Source organism: Vulpes vulpes, chromosome 4 (genome assembly GCF_048418805.1).
Source record: "Vulpes vulpes isolate BD-2025 chromosome 4, VulVul3, whole genome shotgun sequence".
In the NCBI taxonomy this organism is placed as follows: domain Eukaryota; kingdom Metazoa; phylum Chordata; class Mammalia; order Carnivora; family Canidae; genus Vulpes; species Vulpes vulpes.
Genome location: NC_132783.1, coordinates 116,755,859 through 116,776,183, shown reverse-complemented (window position 1 = coordinate 116,776,183; position 20,325 = coordinate 116,755,859). Strand labels below are relative to the sequence as shown.

Below are 20,325 nucleotides of genomic sequence, written 5' to 3'. Positions count from 1 at the left end.
TTCGGGTTTTGTGGATTATGGGACTAAACAATCAACCAGCTTTCAACAACATTCCATGTAGTCAACTATCTTGTCTAGCCAGCCAATCAGCTATTGAGCGACCTTGCATCCATGCAGGCTGTCCATCCACTCATTGTCAATCATGTCACACTATTCCATTCATCTGTCTTCCTTCAAATCAACTATTCCAGTCACCCATCCTCCATCAGATCACCTGTTCCATCAACTACTCATCCTCTATCAATTCGACCACCCCAACCATTCATCCTCTGTGAACTTAACCAATCCACCCGTTCATTTCATTTAATCGCTCTAACAATCAGTCAACATGTTTGTCACCATTTCTCTCCCTTCATTTCCATGGTAGACCCATCTTCCTCCCCCAAACCCACCATCCAAGCTTCAGCAACATCAGTTCAACTTGGAGAGAACTTCAGCGTGACCTGTACAGCTCTGGGTGAGCTGGAGATTGCTGTGGACTTTATCTGGGAATATCCAGGGCAGAAGGTAAGCAGAGGGGAAGAAGAGGTGTGTATGTGTGTCTGTGGTGATGGTGTGTTGGGCAGGAGCATGGGAGTGAGGAATCAGGATGAGGATCGTGGCAGAGCGGAACCACTGCTAGACCAGTACTCTGAGTGACCTTGGGCAAATCACCTCCCTTTCTCTGGGCCTCAGTTTCCTTGTTTAGATTACTGTATAAAATGTATAATTTGCTCCTTTGTTAATTAATCCAACAGTAATTACTGAGCACCCACCACATGCCAGACACTGTACTTAGTGCAAAGACCACAATGATGAGGCAAAAAGAGCTATGGCTTCTGCTGTCTGCAAGCTTACAATCCTAAATAGGGAGGAAGGAGTGGGAAATGAATGTGATCATGGAGAGAATATGAAGTGCTACATCGAGAATACAATAGGGCAATGTGACAGGGTCTTCTTGAGATAGAGTGGTCAGGGAGTGTTCTCTGAGGTGACATTCAAGTTGAGACTGGATGGGCCCAAATCTCATGAATACAGGGCTGGGCAAGTGCTCAGGCCCCATGGCTGGTGTGTGTAGTAAGAGATGGACAAAATCCGATAGCAACTGTCTCCTGGGCACCTGCTGGGGGTCAGACGTTCCTAAGGTGTTGTTCGACAGATGGTCATGATGTTCCTTCCTCTCAAAGAACTTACCCCCAGAGCCCTCAGACATCTGGAGAGCAGCTGGGTCAAACGGTAGATCCACCAGCACTGACAACTTCAAAAATTCTTCACAGGGCTTCCTGAAAGAGCTAGAATTTGACATGACCCTGGAGGGAGGGCTAGACCAACAAAAATATGGTGAAGGTGAGCTCCCCAGAGGCCACAAGAGGGAAAGAGTGGGGGAACATTCTCCTACTTGCCCAAAACAAAAACCAAGACCCAGCAAGGGGAAAAGACCACACAGATGGTTGGGAGACATGGCTTCACTGTGCTGGCCTTTCCCCAGCGTGTTCCTTGGAATGGTAGGGCACCGAAAAATTCAGCCCCAAACCCCTAAAAAAGTGTTTTTAGGAAAACATTGCCTCCTATAACCACCACCTGCCTTGGAGATTCAAAACTCACATGCACATGCGACAGACACAGTGGTCTGAGTCTCAATTTAATTTTGCTTAACTCAGTGTTTCCCAAACAATTTAATAGAACCCTACCTCCCCTCCCCACCCCGCTTTGGGGAGGTAGCACCCATTAACAATCACACAAAACCAGAGTGCCACACTGGCGGCGGGCGGGGGGGGGGGTGCTCCCAGCCAAGGTACTTCCTGTATCTCCTTGGGTAGGGGAGGAGACCCCAGCTTCTCCCCAGGGACCTGAGAAGCTCACATTTGCCACAAAGAACCTGCCCTTTCAGGTGCTTGATATGCATGTACGACCTTGGGCGAGTCACTGTCCCTTTCCCTGAAGGAATACACAGTGCCTCTTACTCGTGTACTGGTGCCTGAGTCAGAGGTGACACCTGGGGTAGCTGATGGACAATTAATTTTTTGTCCTTTCAGTTGGGCCAACCCCTCTATGTCAGCAAGTGGGCCAGTGTTGTTCACCAAGAGGGCCAGGTACAACAGGTGGCAGGGAGCACCCCGTACGTGGAAGAGGCTTGGGTTGGGGACTCTGGCATCTACACCTGCCAGGCCACCAACCTCCAGGGCATGGGGACTGCCACCACCAGTGTCCGTGTGAACACAGGAAGCCGTCACATCAACCCTGCCCCTTCCTAGCGCCCTCCCTGACTGCTGGCATCTTAGTGGAGCCATGGGCAGACATGGGGGTAGGTTACTATGTGACCCTTGGTGCTTTTGATGCCCAGGAATTGTCACTCGCACAAGGACTGCAAAAGGAACCTTCACATCACCCCTTATACCCTGCTGTCCATCACTGCTTCCACCAACCTCACAGCTTCCCTCCAAGCCCTGACCTGTTCTGATGGCCAGCCTTCACTCCAACATCAGGCCCCATTCCAAGGCTGGGTAAAGCTAGGGCCATTGGGGTACCAATACCCCAAGAGGGAGCCTAGAGCCTCTCGGCAAGTCACTCAGGCCCAGGACATTTTCCTCAATGATCCCTGCCACCAGCAGGGGTCCTCAGTGAGGTGCCACCTCCTCCCTCACCCGGGGAAAACACAGGGGCCAGATAAACTTGTCTGCTGGGGTGAGGGCCTGACCACAGCTTAGCTCCTGGCACCCGCCACATGCTATATGAGGGAGAAACCTCATTCTCCGCTTGCCCCTTCTGCAGACCAGCCCCTCTCAATTAAAATGATGCTTTCTAAAGTGCATACTGCAGCCTGAAGTGCTTAGGTTGGGGTAGAAAGTTGGTCAAAGGAGTTTAGAAAATGCTGAACACACTGGAAATTGCAATGCACATTAGCACATTAAAGGTTCTGAGAAGTCCTGCAGGTCTGTTTAACTTGATTGAACCTAGAGTTTCTCAAACTGCTTGGCTACCAATTCTTTTCTTGGTCATGCCTATTAATGTGCAATGAACTAGTGCATCCCAGACAAACTTTGGGAAACATTGCATGAAGAAGTACGTGTGTACTTGACTCCAGAGCTGTTTCCAAGGCTCTGAGATGGATAACTTGTTTGCCTGTGGCCGGAGAAACAGCTCAGCACTCCCCTAGCCCTACTAGGGGAGAAATGGAGAAACAGATTTGCATCTGAACTCCTAGAACAAGAAATGGCTGAAGACCAGATCCAAGGGAATGAAGAAGGCAGTCTGGGATGTTAGAGCCAACCTCAGTTCTCCTGGACTGACTTTTCTTACTTGCTGGTCTGGGGCCTGGGGCTGAAGCTGGGGAATCTCACTGGCTCCTGTGATCTCAGTTTGCTCTGAAGAGAGATAAGAATGGGGCTTCAAGGATCTTAGATGGCTAAGGGGAGGGAGGTGTACGTGAGAGCATTGAATTAAAATGCTCTGTGCAAGGGAGGGGTTATCATTATCATGTCCAGCTGACCTGAAGCTTCCTGAGAAGAATATAAAATCCATAGATGGTCTGGGCTGGACAGGCCTGCTGAGGTTACTCTGGCCACCCCTCTGCACTGATGGGGAAGCTTAGGGCCAGGTTCTGGGGTCCTGGTGCCTGGCATCAGGGGTGGCAGAGGGAGTAAAGGTAAGGAGCAGGAGTATGAGAAATTGGAAGTGGGTGGGGGCAGTAGAGGAAGGAAGATAAAGACCAAGTCACACTTCTGATCTTTCCAGAGCCTGGAGAGAAAAATAAGCACAACAAGCTAAGGGCTGGATGACAGATGAGTTCCTGTCCTGGCTTTGTGGGTCCCACTCCCCACCTTGGTTTCCTAGTCTGTACAGGGATGAGGTTCCAATGCTGGCAGCTAAGTGTACCCAGACCCACTAGGTGGCCCTGCATCCAGGTGACACGGAGACTAAGAGATCCAGAGGGCTGAGGAGTGAGCCTTGCTTGCCTGGGCAGTGGGGAGGAGCACTGGCTCAACTCCTGGGCTGACTGGACTCTGGGACTGGGAGCAGTGGCATGCCCCATGTCATAGCTAGCCCATGCCTTGGCTGGGCTGGGCCCTGGCATCCCAGTCTCAAGGGCTTCCAGTGACCCCCTTTCCAGCTGCTCACCTTTCCCTGTTGATTCCCAGGGTCTGGCCCACTTCCTCCCCTGCCCCCCAGCCCCTAGTCTGACCTTCAAATTATCCTAGAATGGTACACCGTAGTGACTCAAGTGTCATTCGTGCAGTTCCCCTGGCTGTTTTAGAGGAGAAGTAAACTGAGGCTAAGGGAGGGCCTGAGCAGAGGCAGGAACATCTGGGGGAAGCTGACAAGTCAGGACCAGGGGGTTGTCTCTTGTCAGATGGCCGCAGCAGCCATGACTGCTCCTGGGAGAAGCTCAGGACTTCCCTGAGTGGAACAGAGAGAACAGGGAGGGACAGAAGGACTCCTCTTGCTTGTTCCCTGGGCCAACTCAAGGGAAGGCACACCTGGGGCCCCAAAGCCCCAAGGGTGATCCTGCATGGCCCGAGCCCCCAGGGCTCACTGGGCACACACCCGGCTCCCCATCTCACTCCTGCCCTCGGCCCCTGGGGGGAAAGGAGAAGGCCTCTGCTGTCTTCTCTGGTGAGTCCTCAAGAGGGAGCTGCCACCACAGGCGTCACGGCGGGCCCAGGCCGGGCCCTAGCTGGCCAGGAAGGAGACCTCGGTGGGGGTGACGGAGGCCAAGGGGAAGGCAGCGGAGGCGTCGGCCCCCAGGACCCGGTACAGCAGCTCCTCCTTCTCTTGCTGGAGCTGTCGCCGCAGCTGGGACTCCTTCTCCAGGGCCTCGCGGGCGAGAAGCAAGTCCTCGGAGAGCTGCCTGTGGATGCAGACGGGGCGGCGCGGCCGCGGGGAAGGGCCTGTCGGCGGCTGCACACACCAACCCCTTCCTCTCGGGGCCTTCCTCAGATGGGCCCGGCCTGCTCCTGGGCCCCTGCGCCGGCCCCCTGTTTGCAGGAGGCCATTGATCCATTGCCAGAGGAACGTGGCCCTCAGGGGCCAAGGCTCTGGGTTCAGCTGTACCCCACCACTTAGCTATGCAACCTGGAACGAGTTATTTACTCTTGCCAAATTTCAGTTTCCTCATTTTGTAAAATGGGAGGGACAATAGGAGGAGGACCAGCTCTTAGAGTAATGAGGATCAGGTGAGATAATATGTAAAGAATTCAATGAATTATGTCTGACACACGATACTGGCCCTCATTTACTAAGCCTTCGGAATGGGTTCATTCATTCATGTACATTCATTCGCTCATTAGGCCACCCCAGCTAGAAATTTCCTGTGTCCTCTTCCTGTATTGGGCTTTGCCATGGAGCCTGCTTAGCCAGGATGGGGACAGATACCAATCCGGGCACTGAGACTTAGGTTTCTGGGTAGGGCTGGTCCATTGGGATTCCTGACTCCCAAGGAAAGAGGGGCCACATTCCCCAGAAAGGCTTGCCCTTCACCCCTGCCCTCCCCCCGCCCCATGTCAATCCATTCCCTAGGTTCTCTGAGACCTTCCCAACTGGAGATTTTGACCAAATGGTGGTGATGGGAGGAAAGGAGGCAGGGCAACAGCTACCTTGACATAATCATCTGGTTGCGGCCCCGGACATGGAGGTCCTCGTTCTCCTGCTGCAAGGTGGTGATTTTTTCCTCTAACATCAGATTTTTCTCTTTCTGTAACAAATCAGAAGGAGCTCAGAGAAGCCACCAAACTCACATGGCACAATGTGTGCCATCACCTACCTCTTATCTGTGGTCACTGAAAACCCTGACTCATTCTGGACTAGATGTTACATTTCGTGAAGCAGGGAGATTACTTAAGAAAAAAAAGTGTAACTAAGGAGTGAACAAGGGGCTGCCAATTTTTAATTCTGCTACACGAGACATAGGAAAAGAATACAGCCACTCCCATCTAACATCTCCATCAGTTCATAAGAGAAAGGATATTTTTGGTTCTCTAAAGTCAGAAGGATATAATCTATATAAATAAAATTCCATGTGTCTGCTATGCTCTTCCACAAGAACGGCTGAACAAAATTCACAGGAACATCTGAGATGGTCTGATTAGAATATGGGTCGTGTGGCACACACAGCAGGGAGATTTCTTCTGGAGTAACATAATCTCTGTTTGGATTCAACCCTAGGTTCCCAAGGCCTCCCTTCTCGCGGAAACAAAGCCAGCTGTGTGCTCAATGCCCACCACTCTCCAGGCCTGTCCTTGCTGACTCTGGCTGCCTTTCTATCTGATATTTCAGCCTTGTTTTCTTCCCTGGTCCCTCCTGATGAGCCAGGGTACCTGCCCTGCTGTCACCCAAGTTATAGCAACAGGAATAGCCAAGAAAAGCACAGGGTCTGGATGAGAAGGGGCCACTGCTTGACCCAGACCAGCCATAGGCCAGAGGCCAGCCTCAGCTGTCTCAAGGGCCAGCATGGGTCAAAGCCAGGGCAGGTCAAAGCCAGGGCAGACCAGGCTGGAGCCTCCTCAAAGTCCCTTCCCTCCACGCACTTTACAGAGGAAATGCCCAGAAAGCAGAAGCCTGAGAACACACTCCTCCCACCCCCCTCAGCTGCTTCTAAGTACAGACCACTGTTTCCATGAGGATCAGCCGCTTGTCCAGCTCGTGAATACGCTCGTTCTTCATCTCGATGACAAAGTGTAAGCTTTCCAGCTCCTGCTCCCAGAACTGGCTGGGGCTCCCATAATCCTAGAGAGGGACACAGAATGATCTCATTAGACCAGCAGGCAGGGAGAGGGGATGCAGGGAGTACCTGTCTTTCTCCCACTCTGCCTGCAAATCACTGTTTGCCTCTCACCAGTCACCTCCCTCCCTTGGCTCATGGTAAGTGCTTAATACACTTGACCTCATTCTAGCCTAACTCTAGCCTCTGAGGCAAGTCCCACTACCACCAGAGATGAGGAACTGTCATTCAGATAGGTGATGATGCTTGTGCTAAGTGGTAGGTTAGCTCTTGTCATGTAGTTCCTTCCGAATCCAGAGCCCAAGCACTTCCTATTTTCCCTATGCTTCTCTCTCAGCCTTCCTTTCCCCCTCAGTGACACAGGGACCCTGTTTTTTCCAGGCCCTTGTGAAAGTAAGAGTGTCAAGTCTGGGCCCTTGAAGAGGGCCTGGCCTTTCCTGTTGCCCATACCCTGACTTCCCTGGAGATCTGAGAAGGGAAATCCCTCCCTGCCACCTACCTGGATGTGCTTCTTATAGTCTCGGCTCAGAATGGACTCTTCTACCCTCTTCATCTTGGCCTGGAAGACCTCCAGCTGTGACGACAGTTCATCAATGGTCTCCTGGAGAAGGGAGTGGGAGGGAGATGGTCAAAGTCTGGTTCATAAAGGCTGTGGTGGACATCTGCATATCCCAGCGAGGGGGCAGTTTTGGGTTTTTCCATCTATCTTCACTCTGCCCTCCCCAATAATGCAGGTTTGATTTGCTGCGACCACTGCTTGAAACACACCTGCCCCGTCTCTCGTCATAGAGACTTTAAGGACTCCCTCTGCCCTCAGGGACGATGTCCCAGTGTTCAAGGCTGGTGGCGCTAGCTTGGCATTCAAAGCTCACCTGAACAGGGCTCTGCACTTTCCCAGTCTTCCCTCTCACTGCTTCTGTGGCCAGGCACCTGCCAGTCCTCCCGCTGCCAGGGACATCCCTGCCTCCTACTTTCTCGCACCCAAACCTGGCCCATGACCTTCAGGATAGAGCAGGCCTTTCATATGGCTAACGGGCCCCAGCACTTGGCCCTCACCTCCTCCCCAACCTTACTTCCCTCCCACTCATACTCTTCATCTTAGACTTCTTTCAGTTCCACGGGCAATCCAGATTTTCCTTTTTTCTCCATGTCTTTAAGCATAGTTTTTTTTTTTCTGCCTACGGCACTCTTTTTACCCCTCTTCATCTGAAGAATTCCAACCCACCCTTCAGGTTCCAGCTAAGATTTCATCTTTCTGGGGAGTCCCTGACCTGATAAACTGGTTCAGAGGCCTTCCTTCGTGCTCCCACATGCCTGCCTGTATCCACCTGCCAGCCCAGTCACAATGTGGTACCCCAAGATCCTCCAACAACAGTCCTCAGAGAAATAGGCCAATCCTAATCTCAGACCAAGTCCTCTTGAGCTAATAGCCCCATCACCACATCAAGGGGCTGGATATACAGAAGACACTCACCTATGCCCCTCACATCTAAGTAGAGGCCATGCTACTTTCCCTCAGGGCCTCCCCTCCCCCACAGAGTCAGCTGTGGCCTGACCCTCTCACCTGCAAGGTCGCCTTGGCCTCCTCAAAGGACTGGGTAAGGGCTTCCTTCTCCTGCTCATGTGAGACCCGGAGGACTGCAGGGAAAGGAGACCTCTGTGAGCTCAGACACCCAGGCACTTCACCCTAAAGCCTTCTGGGAGGTGCCATGAGGGCCGGAGAACCTGGGTGATCAGCTGGGGCCCACGGGGGCCAGGGAACTGGGGATGGTCTTATGCATACTTCCTTTCCTGGGCTTGCAGCTGTGCCAGAAGCATAGTAGATATTAATTAAAAGCTTGTGGAAATGGAAACAAGTTGTATCTTGAGAGGAACTGTGAACCCTACCAGAGTATGGGAGCCACCCACACCTCACTTTGGCTAAGACCCTGCCGTAAGCTTGTCCATCTTGTTCACCATGCCATGGAAATACGCAGAGGGTCAATGTTTTGTAATCTGGGTTACCCAAACTTTGAAACAATTAAATCGTTACTTATTGAACCTTAGCATAAAACTGCAGTAAGTACACTTGATCTGCCACCCAGAAATCTATGTTGTCCTGGTTCTGCTTCTTCACAACTGAGGAACCTTAAGAGGATCACTTCAAATATTGAAAAGTTCTATTGCGTCAACTGTGAAATGAGTTGTTCTAAGGGATGACTCAAGGATGACATGAGAAAACAACATAATGGGCTTTCCAGACTGGGCAGTGCTGGGCAGATTTGCTATCATTCTCCCAAATCAATATAGTTACATTTCTTGTGTTTGTCTCTTAAGATTTTATTTATTTATTCATAAGAGACACAGAGAGAGAGGCAGGTTCCCTCCAGGGAACCCAATGTGGGACTCGATCCCAGGACCCTGGGATCATGACCTGAGCCAAAGGCAGATGCTCAACCACTGAGCCACCCAGGAGTCCCTATAGTTACATTTCTTATCCCACCTCCTCTACAGAGTTCCTCATGGAAAATTCCTACCTTGTCTCAGCTAGAAGAAGACAATGTAAAGTGACGAATCAATGGGTGGGATGAAACAGGACAGCGAGGACAGGAAAGAAAAGTTTCACATGACCAAAGGCCTAGGTATACAGTGGGCCTGTGTCAGAGAGAAAACAATGTTCAGTAGTATAAATGTGATAGAGCTGTCAGAAATTAAAGAGATCAGGGCAGCCCCGGTGGCCCAGCGGTTTAGGGCCACCTTCAGCCCAGGGTGTGATCCTGGAGACCCAGGATTGAGCCCCATGTCAGGCTCCCTGCACGGAGCCTGCTTCTCCCTCTGCCTGTCTCTCTCTCTCTCTCTCTGTCATGAATAAATAAAAATAAAATCTTTAAAAAAAAAAAAAAAAGAAAGAAAAAGAAATTAAAGAGATCAGCTATAAAAAATTACAGGCTGATTTTTTTTCCAATTATGGGCCAAATTTGTTAATTTGCCTATCAAGACAGGTTCTGATTCCAGGTAAGATAGAGGATATTGACTCCATAACACTTTGTCCTCCTGAATATAGCTCTAAGACCTAGACAGAATGAATGGAGTAGCTATTTGCAGACTCAGAAAAGTAAATGGTAGCAGGGAGACTGGGCAAGAAGATCAGAATTTGAAGTACCATGGAACCAGTAGTCTTAAACAAGACTTAGAATCTCATGTTTTCAAATATTTCAGGATATAATACAAAACTGCTCAGCATATGAATCCAAATGGCTCAGCACACAAATCCAAAATGGCTCAGCATACAAATCCAAAATTGCTCAGCATACAAAGAAGCAGGAAAATCTTAACTTGGCTGAGAAAGACGTTCAGCAGATGCCAACACTGAGATGCTACAGATGTTGGAATTATTAACAGAGACTTTAAGGCAACTGATGTAAAAATGCTTCGTGAAGTAAGGGTGAGTATTCTTGAAAAGAATGGAAAAATAGAAAGCCTTAGCAAATACATAGAAACTATAGAAAAGAACCAAAAGGAAATTTTAGAACTAAAAAATGTAATAAATGAAATTTAGAAAAAAACCTCACTGGGTGGGCTCAGTAGCAAAATAGAGATGACACAGGTAAAGAACCAATGAACTTGAATATAGAGCAATAGAGATTATCTAGTCTTAACAACAGAGAGAAAAATGATTGGGAAAAAATGAACAAAGCCTCAGGGACCTGTAAAACAATCTGAAAATGTCTAATATTTGTGCATCAGAGTCTCAGAAAGGGGAGAGAAAGAGTGCAGCACAGAAACTGTATTTAAAGAGAGAATAGTTGAATGCTTCCCAAATCTGGCAAAATATAAACCTCTAGACTAAAGACACTCACTGAACCCCAAACAACGTAAACCCAAAGAAATCCACACCCAGACACATCATTTTGGATAACTAATGACAAAGAAAAATCTGGAGCAGAACCAGAAAAAAATGGTGCCTTAAAAGAAGCAATACTTTGAATGACTGGATTTCTTATGAGAAACCTTGGAGACAAGACAAAGTAAGAACATAAATAAGGAATAAGAACTGCCAAAATAAAAGGACTGTAAATCTAGAATCCTATAGCCATTGAAAATATCCTCAGGAAAAAAAGGTGAAACTAAAACATTCTCAGATGAAACAATGCTAAAATAATCCCCCACCTGCAGCCCTTCTTAGAAAATTGCTTAAGAAACTCTTCAGACAGAAAGCACATGATACCAGAGGGAAACTCGGAACTTCAGGAGTGCAGGAGAGCAACAGAACAGTAAATTCCTAGGCAATAGAATAGACTACTCTTCTTTTTCTTCCCTTGTTCCCCTGAAGATATGAGTGATGGTAAATCAACGTTATAAACAGTGTAACACTTTCTGATGGTGCATTCAATGTAAGTGGATGTAATACCTAAGAGAAGTACCACAACAAAGAGAGAGGTAGAGACCTGCATGATGGTAGGCTTGCTACATTCCACTGGAAGTGGCAAAATGTGAATTCTAGGTAGACTCTTAAGAATTTTGTAATTCTTAAAGCAGTCACACACACACACACACACACACACACACACACACACACAAAAAGACACCAAAACCAACCAAACAAACAAAAAAGCCTATACAAAGAGATATAGGAAAAAAAAAATACAGAGACAAGCTAAAATGGGATACTAAATGTGTTACTAAAATGGGATACTATTTCAAATACTCCAAAAGAAAGCAGGGAAAGGAAAGTAGAAGATTAAAAAAACAAAATGACCAGAAAACAGATACAAAAATAACAGACCTACATCCAACCATATCAATAAGAACATTAAACCAGGGGCGCCTGGGTGGCTTGATCAGTTCAGTGTCTGCCTTTGGCTCAGGTCATGATCTCAGGGTCCTGGGATAGAGACCCTGCATTGGGCTCCCTGCTCAGCAAGGAGTCTGCTTCTCCCTCTGCCTTTGCTCCTCACCCTGCTCATGTACTCTCTCTCTCTCTAAAATAAAAAAAAATTGGGATCTCTGGGTGGCGCAGCGGTTTGGCGCCTGCCTTTGGCCCGGGGCGCGATCCTTGAGACCCGGGATCGAATCCCACGTCAGGCTTCCGGTGCATGGAGCCTGCTTCTCCCTCTGCCTGTGTCTCTGCCTCTCTCTCTCTCTGTGACTATCATAAATAAATAAATTAATTAATTAAATAAAATAAAAAAATTAAAAAAATAAATAAAATAAAATAAAATAGGGCAGCCTGGCGGTTTAGCGCTGCCTTCAGGCCAGGGCCTGATCCTGGAGACCTGGGATCGAGTCCCACATTGGGCTCCTTGCATGGAGCTTGCTTCTCCCTCTGCCTGTGTTTCTGCCTCTCTCTCTCTGTGTGTGTGTCTTTCATGAATAAATAAATAAAATCTTAAAAATAAATAAATAAATAAAATCTTAAAAACATAAGAATGTTAAATTAAATGGTTCAAACATTGTAAAAAAGACAGAGATTGTCAGAATGAATCTTATAAAAAAAATACCCAGCTATGGGCTATTTACAAGAAACCCACTTTAAATATATGTCACAGGTAGATTAAAAAGCAAAAAGGTAGAAAAAACAACATTAATCAAAGGGAAATTGCTGTGGCTATATTCATTTCAGATGAAGTGCACTTAAGAATAAGGAATATTGGGGGTCCCTGGGTGGCGCAGTGGTTTGGCGCCTGCCTTTGGCCCAGGGCGCGATCCTGGAGACCCGGGATCGAATCCCACGTCGGGCTCCCGGTGCATGGAGCCTGTGTCTCTGCCTCTCTCTCTCTCTCTCTCTCTCTCTCTCTCTGTGACCATCATAAATAAATAAAAATTAAAAAAAAAAGAATAAGGAATATTATGAGGAATAAAGAAGGACATTACATAATGATGAAGAGGTTAGTTTTCTAAGAAAACATAATCCTCAGTGTTTATATACCTAACAAAGGAGCTTCGAAATACATGAAGCAAAAATGAACAGTACTGAAAGGAGAAATGGACAAATATACACAATTATGGTAGGGGTCTGCAACACTCTGCAGTATTCAGTAGAAAAAGGAGGTGTAAAATCTGGAAGAATACAGAAGAACGGAATACTGTCAACATCCTGATTTAACTAATTTATGAAGTACAACTTACAGTGGCATAATACACGTTTTCAAGTGCACATAAAACACTCACAAGATAGACCATATCCTGAACCATAAAACAAGCCTTAACCCGAAAAGGAGCAAAATACAAACTATGTTTTCTGACCATAATGAAATCAAACTGGAAATCAGTCACAGAAAGAGAACTATAAATCTCCAAACACTTATGAGTGTTCAATGAGCCAAAGAGGAAGTCTCAAAGGAAACTAGAAAATATTCTGAACTGAACAAAAATGAAAATACAAAAACATCAATCCGTGGGATTTAGGGATAAATTTATAGCACTAAGTGCTTATGTTAAAGGAGAAGAGTCTCGAGGTGCCTGGGTGGCTCAGCAGTTAAGCATCTGCCTTCAGCCCAGGGCATGATCCTGGAGACCCAGGATCGAGTCCCACGTCGGGCTCCCTGCATGGGGCCTGCTTCTCCCTCTGCCTGTGTCTCTGCCTCTCTCTTTCTCTCTCTGTGTATCTCATGAATGAATAAAAAATCTTAAAAAAAAAAAAAGAGAAGGGTCTCAAATCAGTCATCTAAACTTTCAGCTTAAGAAATCACAAAAAGAAGAGCTAAGTATAAAGCGGGCAAACAGAAGGAAGAAAATAAAGATAACAGAAATCAATGAAAATCAAAATGGAAAAATCAGGGGAAAAAAATCAAGGAAACCAAAAGCTGAGTTGGGGAAAGGATTAATAAAGTTGATGGATCCTAAGTAAGACTGACAAAGAAGAAAGAGAATACACAAACTACCAATTTCAAGAAATTAAGAGGAAATATCACCACAGACACAGAAGATATTTATAACAATAGTATGAGACTACTACAAGCAATTCCATGCATATAAGCTCAATAACTTAGGTGAATTGTAGCAATTTCTGAAGAACCACAAACTACCCAAACTCACCCAAGGTAAAATACATAACCTGGGCATTCCTATAACTAACTATTAAAGAATTTGAATGTGTACTTAAATACTTTCTGGAAAAGAGATGTTTGAGAACAGATGGTTTATTCACAAATTCTGCTGAACATTTAAAAATGATACAATACCAGTTTTATACAATCTTTTCCAGAAATTAAAGGGGAAGGGACAGTTCTCAATCATTCCATGAGGCAAGCTATACCTTGAAACGAAAACCAGCTAGATGATACAGAAAAAGAGCCCTTGTGAACATAGACACAAACATCTTCAGTGAAATATTACCAACTCAAATTCAGTAATACATGAAAATGAATAATATAATGTAACCAAGTAGGGTTTATGCCAGGAATACAAGGCTAGGTGCAAAATTTGAAACTCAAATCAATGTAACCCACAATATTAACAGTCCAAAGAAGAAAAATCACACAATTATATGAGTCATAGATCTAAGTGTAAAACTTTAAACCATACAAATTTTGGAAGACAACACAGAAGATCTTTGTTGTCTGGGATTCAGTACTGAATTTTTAAGATATGATACCAAAAGCATAATGAAAAAAGAAAAAATAATAAATTGAAATTTATCAAAATTGAAGACTTTGCTTTGTAACATACATTGTTAAGAGAATGAGAAAAAAAACCCTACAGACTAGGAGAAAATATGTGCAAATACAAAGGACTTGTATCCAAAATGTATAAAGATGTCTCAAAACTCAACAGTAAGAACAAGCAAGCTAGTTAATGGGTAAGAGACTTGAATGGACATTTGACCAGATGATATACAGACCACAAGTAAGCACAAGAAAAAATGGTCAACGTCATTAGTCATTACTGAAATGCAAATCAAACCCATGATGATATATCACCACACACCAATTAGAACAGCTAAAGTTAAAAAAAAAAAGTTGGCAAGTATTCAGTGAAAAGCAACAGTGGAATTCCTGTACTGCTCAGGGGAATGCAAAATGGTGGCCACTTAGGAAATCAGTTTCCCATTTCTCATGAAGTTGAACATACATTTACTATATGGCCTATTGATCCTACTCTTGCATTATTTACCCAAGGGAAATGGAAACTTATGAACACACAGAAATCTGTACATGAATGTTCCAAAGAGCCTTATTCACATTCGCTTCAAACTGGAAACAATCCATATGTCTTACAAGTGGATGAGTAAACAATGGCCTTGAAAAGACAAAACTATAGTGATGGGGAACAAATCAGTGGGTACCAGGAATTGGTGTAGGGGTGGAGATGAGTACAGAAGGATAGCCTGAGGGGCACCTGGGTGGCTCAGTCAGTTAAGTGTCCGACTCTTGGTTTCCACTCAGATCATGATCTCAGGGTTGTGGGCTCAGGCTCCCCTGCAGGCTTCATACTCAGTGTGGAGAGTCTACTTGGGAATTCCCTTTCTCCCTCTTCCTCTATCCCTTCTCCTGCTCATGTGCTCTCTCTCTAATAAAATGAAATAAAATCTTAAAAAAAAAAAAAAAAGATAGCCTGATAGAATCGGGGGGAGGTGGAATTGGTTTGTATCAGATTAAGGTGATGATCATGTGAATGTATACCTGTGTTAGAATGTATGGAACGGTACACCAAAAAAGTCAATTTCACTGTGATAATTTTAAAAATAAAAACATGAATAAGTAAATAAATCTTTAAAAAATGTTTTAAAAATAAAAACAAAAAAGAAAACAAAAAAGACAACAAAGAATCATCAATATGGAAAACTACCACTAGTTTTCCCCAGTTATCTATGTATCATTTCCCAAACAAATAAAATCCTTTATTTTCCCTCCCACTATGCTTTTTATTCATTCATTTCAATACACATTTATGTACCACCTAATATAAGCCAAGTGATTTAGAAATATCTATGAAGGAATTCTGACTGGTGGGAAGAACTCAAGACAAGCAGTCCCTTCTTCTCTGGGGTTTTTACAAAAGGAAAATTTTCTTATCAATATATTTATAATGCTAAAAAGGGTATCAAAGCAATGTGCAGAGAACAAAGTTGATTTCCTACAATAGCCTAGTGACATGGGAAAGGTAGATTTTATTTTATTTTTTTAAAGATTTTGTTTATTTATTACAGAGAGAGAACATGAGTGGTGGGGGAGTGCAGAGCATGAGGGAGAAGCAGACTCCCTGCTGAGCAGGGAACCAGACTATGTGGGGCTTGATCCCAGGACCCTGAGATCATGACCTGAGCTGACTGCAGACGCTGAACTGACTGAGCCACCCAGGCACCCAGGGAAGGTAGATTTTAGAGATATGGAAACCGAACTGAGATTCAACGTAGATTGTAGAGGCATAGACACTGAACTAAGGTTGAGTGACAGGCCCAGGGTTGCACAGCACGTTAGAATTAAAACACAGCTCTTCAAATTCCCTGGGCGAGGGCTTCAAATCCATTCCAAAACATTTTGTGCTAATGTTGCAATATGTTTCAAGAATCTTAAAATTGTTCAGACCTCTGTTCTAGTTATTCCGTTTCTGGGAATCTAAGGACATAACGTGAAATGTGGGCACATCTTTATGCAAAAGACGTTTAGTGCGGTGTTATTTACAGCAGTTAAAATCTGGAAGTCTAGACTCACAGGATATAAGGAAAACCATGTATGCAATAGTCTAACCTTTATCAACATTTACAAGCAGCATAATTACTTGGAAACATGTGGGAAACAATGTTAAATGAAAAGAACAGATCTAAAATTTCACATATAAAATCATCCCAACTGGGGTCGCCTGGGTGGCTCAGTCGGTTGAGCATCTGACTCTTGCTTTCAGCTCAGGTCATGATATCAGGGTGGTGAGATCAAGCCCCAAGCTGGAGGCTCCTTGAGATTCCCTCCCCCAGCTGCTCTCTCTCCCTCTGCTCCTCCTCCTGCTCTGGTGCTCTCTCTCTCTTTCTCTCAAATAAATAAGTAAATCTTTTAAAAAAAATCCTATCTGTATCTTTAAAAGATAGTTTTTGGGAAAGATCATGCAAATACTAATGATTAAAGTAAACAATGGTATAACATTTTCTAGGTCTGTTTCAATAGAATAAGAAATGTACATAACCTCCAAAGAAGTTATACAAATGGCCAAAAAGCACATGAAAAGGTGCTCAGCAAAATTAGGCATTAGGAAAATGCAAATCAAAACCACTAGGAGATACCACTCCACTCCCTAGTGGGGGATGGCGACAATAAAAACAATAGCAGCAAAAATGGAAAGACAAGTGTTGGCAAGGATGCGGCGCAACTGGAAGCCTCGTGGTCGCTGATGGGGATGCAGAGTGGCACAGCTGCTGTGGCAAACACTTTGCGTTTTCTCAAAAAGTGGAACATAGATTTACTGTATGAGTCTGCAATTCTACTGCTGGGTGTACACCCAGGGTAACTGAAAGTGGGCGTGCAAGCAGGTGCTTGTACTAGTGGCACTATTCGCGGTGGCCAAAGGGTGGAGGCAGCCCAGGTGTTCATCAACTAATAAACAAATAACAAAGTATGGTGGGTCCATACCAATAATAATGGATATGACTCAGCTATAAAAAGGAATGGAGTAGTTTTTCAAGTGGGAGAGGAAAAAAGAAATTGTAGTGTAAATGTAAGCTGAAGCGTGGATGTGCCCTGCAAACATTATGCTGGGTGAAGAAGCCAGACATGGGGTGGGATGGTAGGTCACAGATGGTAAGATTCTATTTACTGAGGGTTGACTGGTGGCAGCCAGGGGCTAGGAGGATGGGGAGGGATGGACTGCTTGGTGGGTATGGGACTCACTTTCAGGGTGATGAGAGTGTACTGGAATGTGATGGGGTGATGCATGGTTGCAGGGCACTGTGAATGTATGAAATGTCACTAATGGTAATGGTCTTATGTGTATGCTACCAAAATAAAAAAAAATACATGAACTTTGACACACCAGCTTTACTAGAATGTTATTCAATTTTAAAAAAGATTTTATTTATTTATTCATGAGAGACAGAGAGAGAGGCAGAGACACAGGCAGAGGGAGAAGCAGGCTCCATGCAGGGAACACCACGTGGGACTCGATCCCAGGACCCCAGGATCACACCCTGAGCCTAAGGCAGATGCTCAACCACTGAGCTACCCAGGCATCCTACTAGAATATTATTCTCAAGAAAAAGCCATGAATGTGGCAAAGATTTTACAAAACAGAGTTTACTGTGTAAGTATCATTGCTATTATAAACAATGGCAAAAGTTTGAAATTATCTAAATGCTTAACCAGTGGGGCTCAGATGAACAAGGGCTGACATTAGAATGCTGTGCAATTACTAAAACTTATGTTACAGAAGTGTAATGACAAGATATTAATAGAATTCAAAGTGAGAACAATTTATTTCCTCCCCCAATGTCTGTGTGTTTATGTGTATAGATGAATATCCCAGGTACACACACGTACACATACACACACACACACACACAGAATGAAAGGGATCCATAGCAAAGGGGTAACATTGACTAGTTCTGGTGGAATTACATACAATTTTAATTTTCTCAATAATATAATAAACACTGATAATTGTTTGCTAACTATCTTGTGAAATATTAGGCATTGTTCTAAATGTTATCTATCCATCTACCTGTACATCTGTACATCAAATCATTTAATTCTCATAAAGACCCTATGTATTAGGGTCTTAGAATTTAACTAAATTCTTCAAGGTTACATAACCAGTAAGAGAAGAGGTGAAGATGGGATTCAAACCTGTGGCTGCAGAGCCTCAGATCCCAACCACTATGCGGTAAGATCATTTTGTTTGATCCATAGAGTCTAAATTTTATGATGGTCACATCACATATAAAAGGAAAGAAAGTTATCTGAAAAAAATTGCCTAACTATAAATTTTAAGAGCTGTCATTGTTGTAGGGAAGGAATATGGATATTTAAAAAAAAGAATACGAATTCTTTTTTAAATGGAAAGGGGGGAAAACTCTCTCAATCTCAATTAAGGTTAAACAAAGCATGGCGTCAGTTTTAAAGTCATGTCCATCCAAAAAAAGCGGGGGTAGGGGTGGGGGTGGGGCAATAGTAGAAAGGAGTGGTCAGAGGCAAAAGAGAGGGACCAGAGACAGGAGTGGAGGCCAGTTAGAGTCCGGAATTCGGGAGGTGGGGAGAAAAGAAGGACCCTTCTAAACCCTTGCTAGTGAAGCATCTCCATCCTTACCTTGCAGGTTCTCCTCATGCTTTCCGTCCAGGACTCTTCGCTGTTCATCCAGTTTCTCTTGAAGTTCTAGCTCCCTCTCCTTCTCTACCTGGGGGCGGGAAGTGGTTCAGCAGGGCTTCACTGATCCACACACCAACCCCTGGAGCTTTGCAGAGGTTGGTGATCAGAGTCCCACCCCATCATCCGAGTGATGGAAACAACCTGAGCTCAGAGTGGGCACAAGACTTTCAAGACATAGTAAACTTGATGCCCTCTCCAGGCAGGAAGTCTTTGTACTGTGTTAGAGTGTTTCCCAATCTTACACTGCATACAATGAGTATAACGAATTACATGCAAGCATTTACAAATATTTAGTCAAAAGATAAAGGACTTCCTACTGGGTAAAGGAGTAAGAGACACTTACAACATCAAAATTGAAAGGTAGTCCTCAAGATTAGAAGAGAGGAGGAAAAGAGAGGGCTTATGTGTCACCTGGACTTACCTGTTGGGCCCATTTCTTCCTCTCTTCCTCATGTTGCTGGAGAATTCTGGTTATCTCCTTCTGGCACTGCTCGGCCTCCTCAGATGGGCAGAGCTGGACAGCTGTGGCTACAGGTAAGGAAGCAAAAAGTTCACACACAGCAGAGGGGAGGTCAGGGATGTGGCAGAGAGGATGTGGGAGGTCAGGGCTAAGTGGTGACAACTCCAGTCTCCAGCTCAAGAATAGTTTTAGATGGGAGATCCACCTCCAGCAGCAGCCCCTCACATCTCTCTGGCTTCGGAGACCCTCTTTCGTGTAGGAGCCAGTGATCTCATTATGGCCCCTTAGGATCTAGAGCAGAGCTGGGAACTCACAGGACGGACTCAGCCCATTAACATGCTCTAGCTCATATCTAAAATAAAAAAAAGGGGGATGCTTGAGCGGCTCAGTGGTTGAGCATCTGCCTTCAGCTCAGGTTGTGATCCTAGGGTCCTGGGATCAAGGCCCACATCTGGCTCTCCGCAGGGAGTCTGCTTCTCCCTCTGCCTATGTCTCTGCCTCTCTCTGTATCTCTCATGAATAAATAAAATATTTTTAAAAAGAAATAAAATTTTTAAAAAGTTGCTGAGATTACTTTTACTTCATATACAGATTTCCAGTTTTGCTTGAAGAAGCTCAAGAACTGGCCGCATATACCTTTGTGCCACCCAGGAGTTGACGCTGAGGCACAGCTGTCTTCCCCTTTTTGCAGGATGTGGCTCTGCCATTTGCCACAGTCCTTGCCTCTCTCTCCAGAGGGCACATAGAGGGGACCACTCCATCACCTGCTTTACCTGCTGGGGCTGGAGCGTGTGAGTGTCTGAGTGTGTGACCCCCGACTTTTAGCATCCCCCACCCCCATCCTGGCCAACGGCCAGCTAGCTGGAGGCAGAGGGGCTGCTGTGAGTGGGAAGAA

At 45.3% G+C, this 20,325-nt stretch overlaps 1 protein-coding gene across 1 annotated transcript in view; it reads right to left on the bottom strand.

Moving 5' to 3' along the window:
- Positions 1 to 1,608: 1,608 nt before the first annotated feature.
- CCDC69 (coiled-coil domain containing 69) overlaps positions 1,609 to 20,325 on the bottom strand; it is a 36,606-nt gene continuing 17,889 nt past the window's right edge. The window contains exons 3-9 of the mRNA XM_072756796.1: positions 19,392 to 19,498; positions 18,911 to 18,998; positions 8,262 to 8,335; positions 7,197 to 7,298; positions 6,583 to 6,702; positions 5,574 to 5,671; positions 1,609 to 4,828 (exon numbers count right to left, since the gene is read on the bottom strand). Of these exons, the coding sequence (XP_072612897.1) occupies positions 4,651 to 4,828; positions 5,574 to 5,671; positions 6,583 to 6,702; positions 7,197 to 7,298; positions 8,262 to 8,335; positions 18,911 to 18,998; positions 19,392 to 19,498 (767 nt within the window). The 3' untranslated portion in view covers positions 1,609 to 4,650. The remainder of the gene's footprint in view (positions 4,829 to 5,573; positions 5,672 to 6,582; positions 6,703 to 7,196; positions 7,299 to 8,261; positions 8,336 to 18,910; positions 18,999 to 19,391; positions 19,499 to 20,325) is intronic.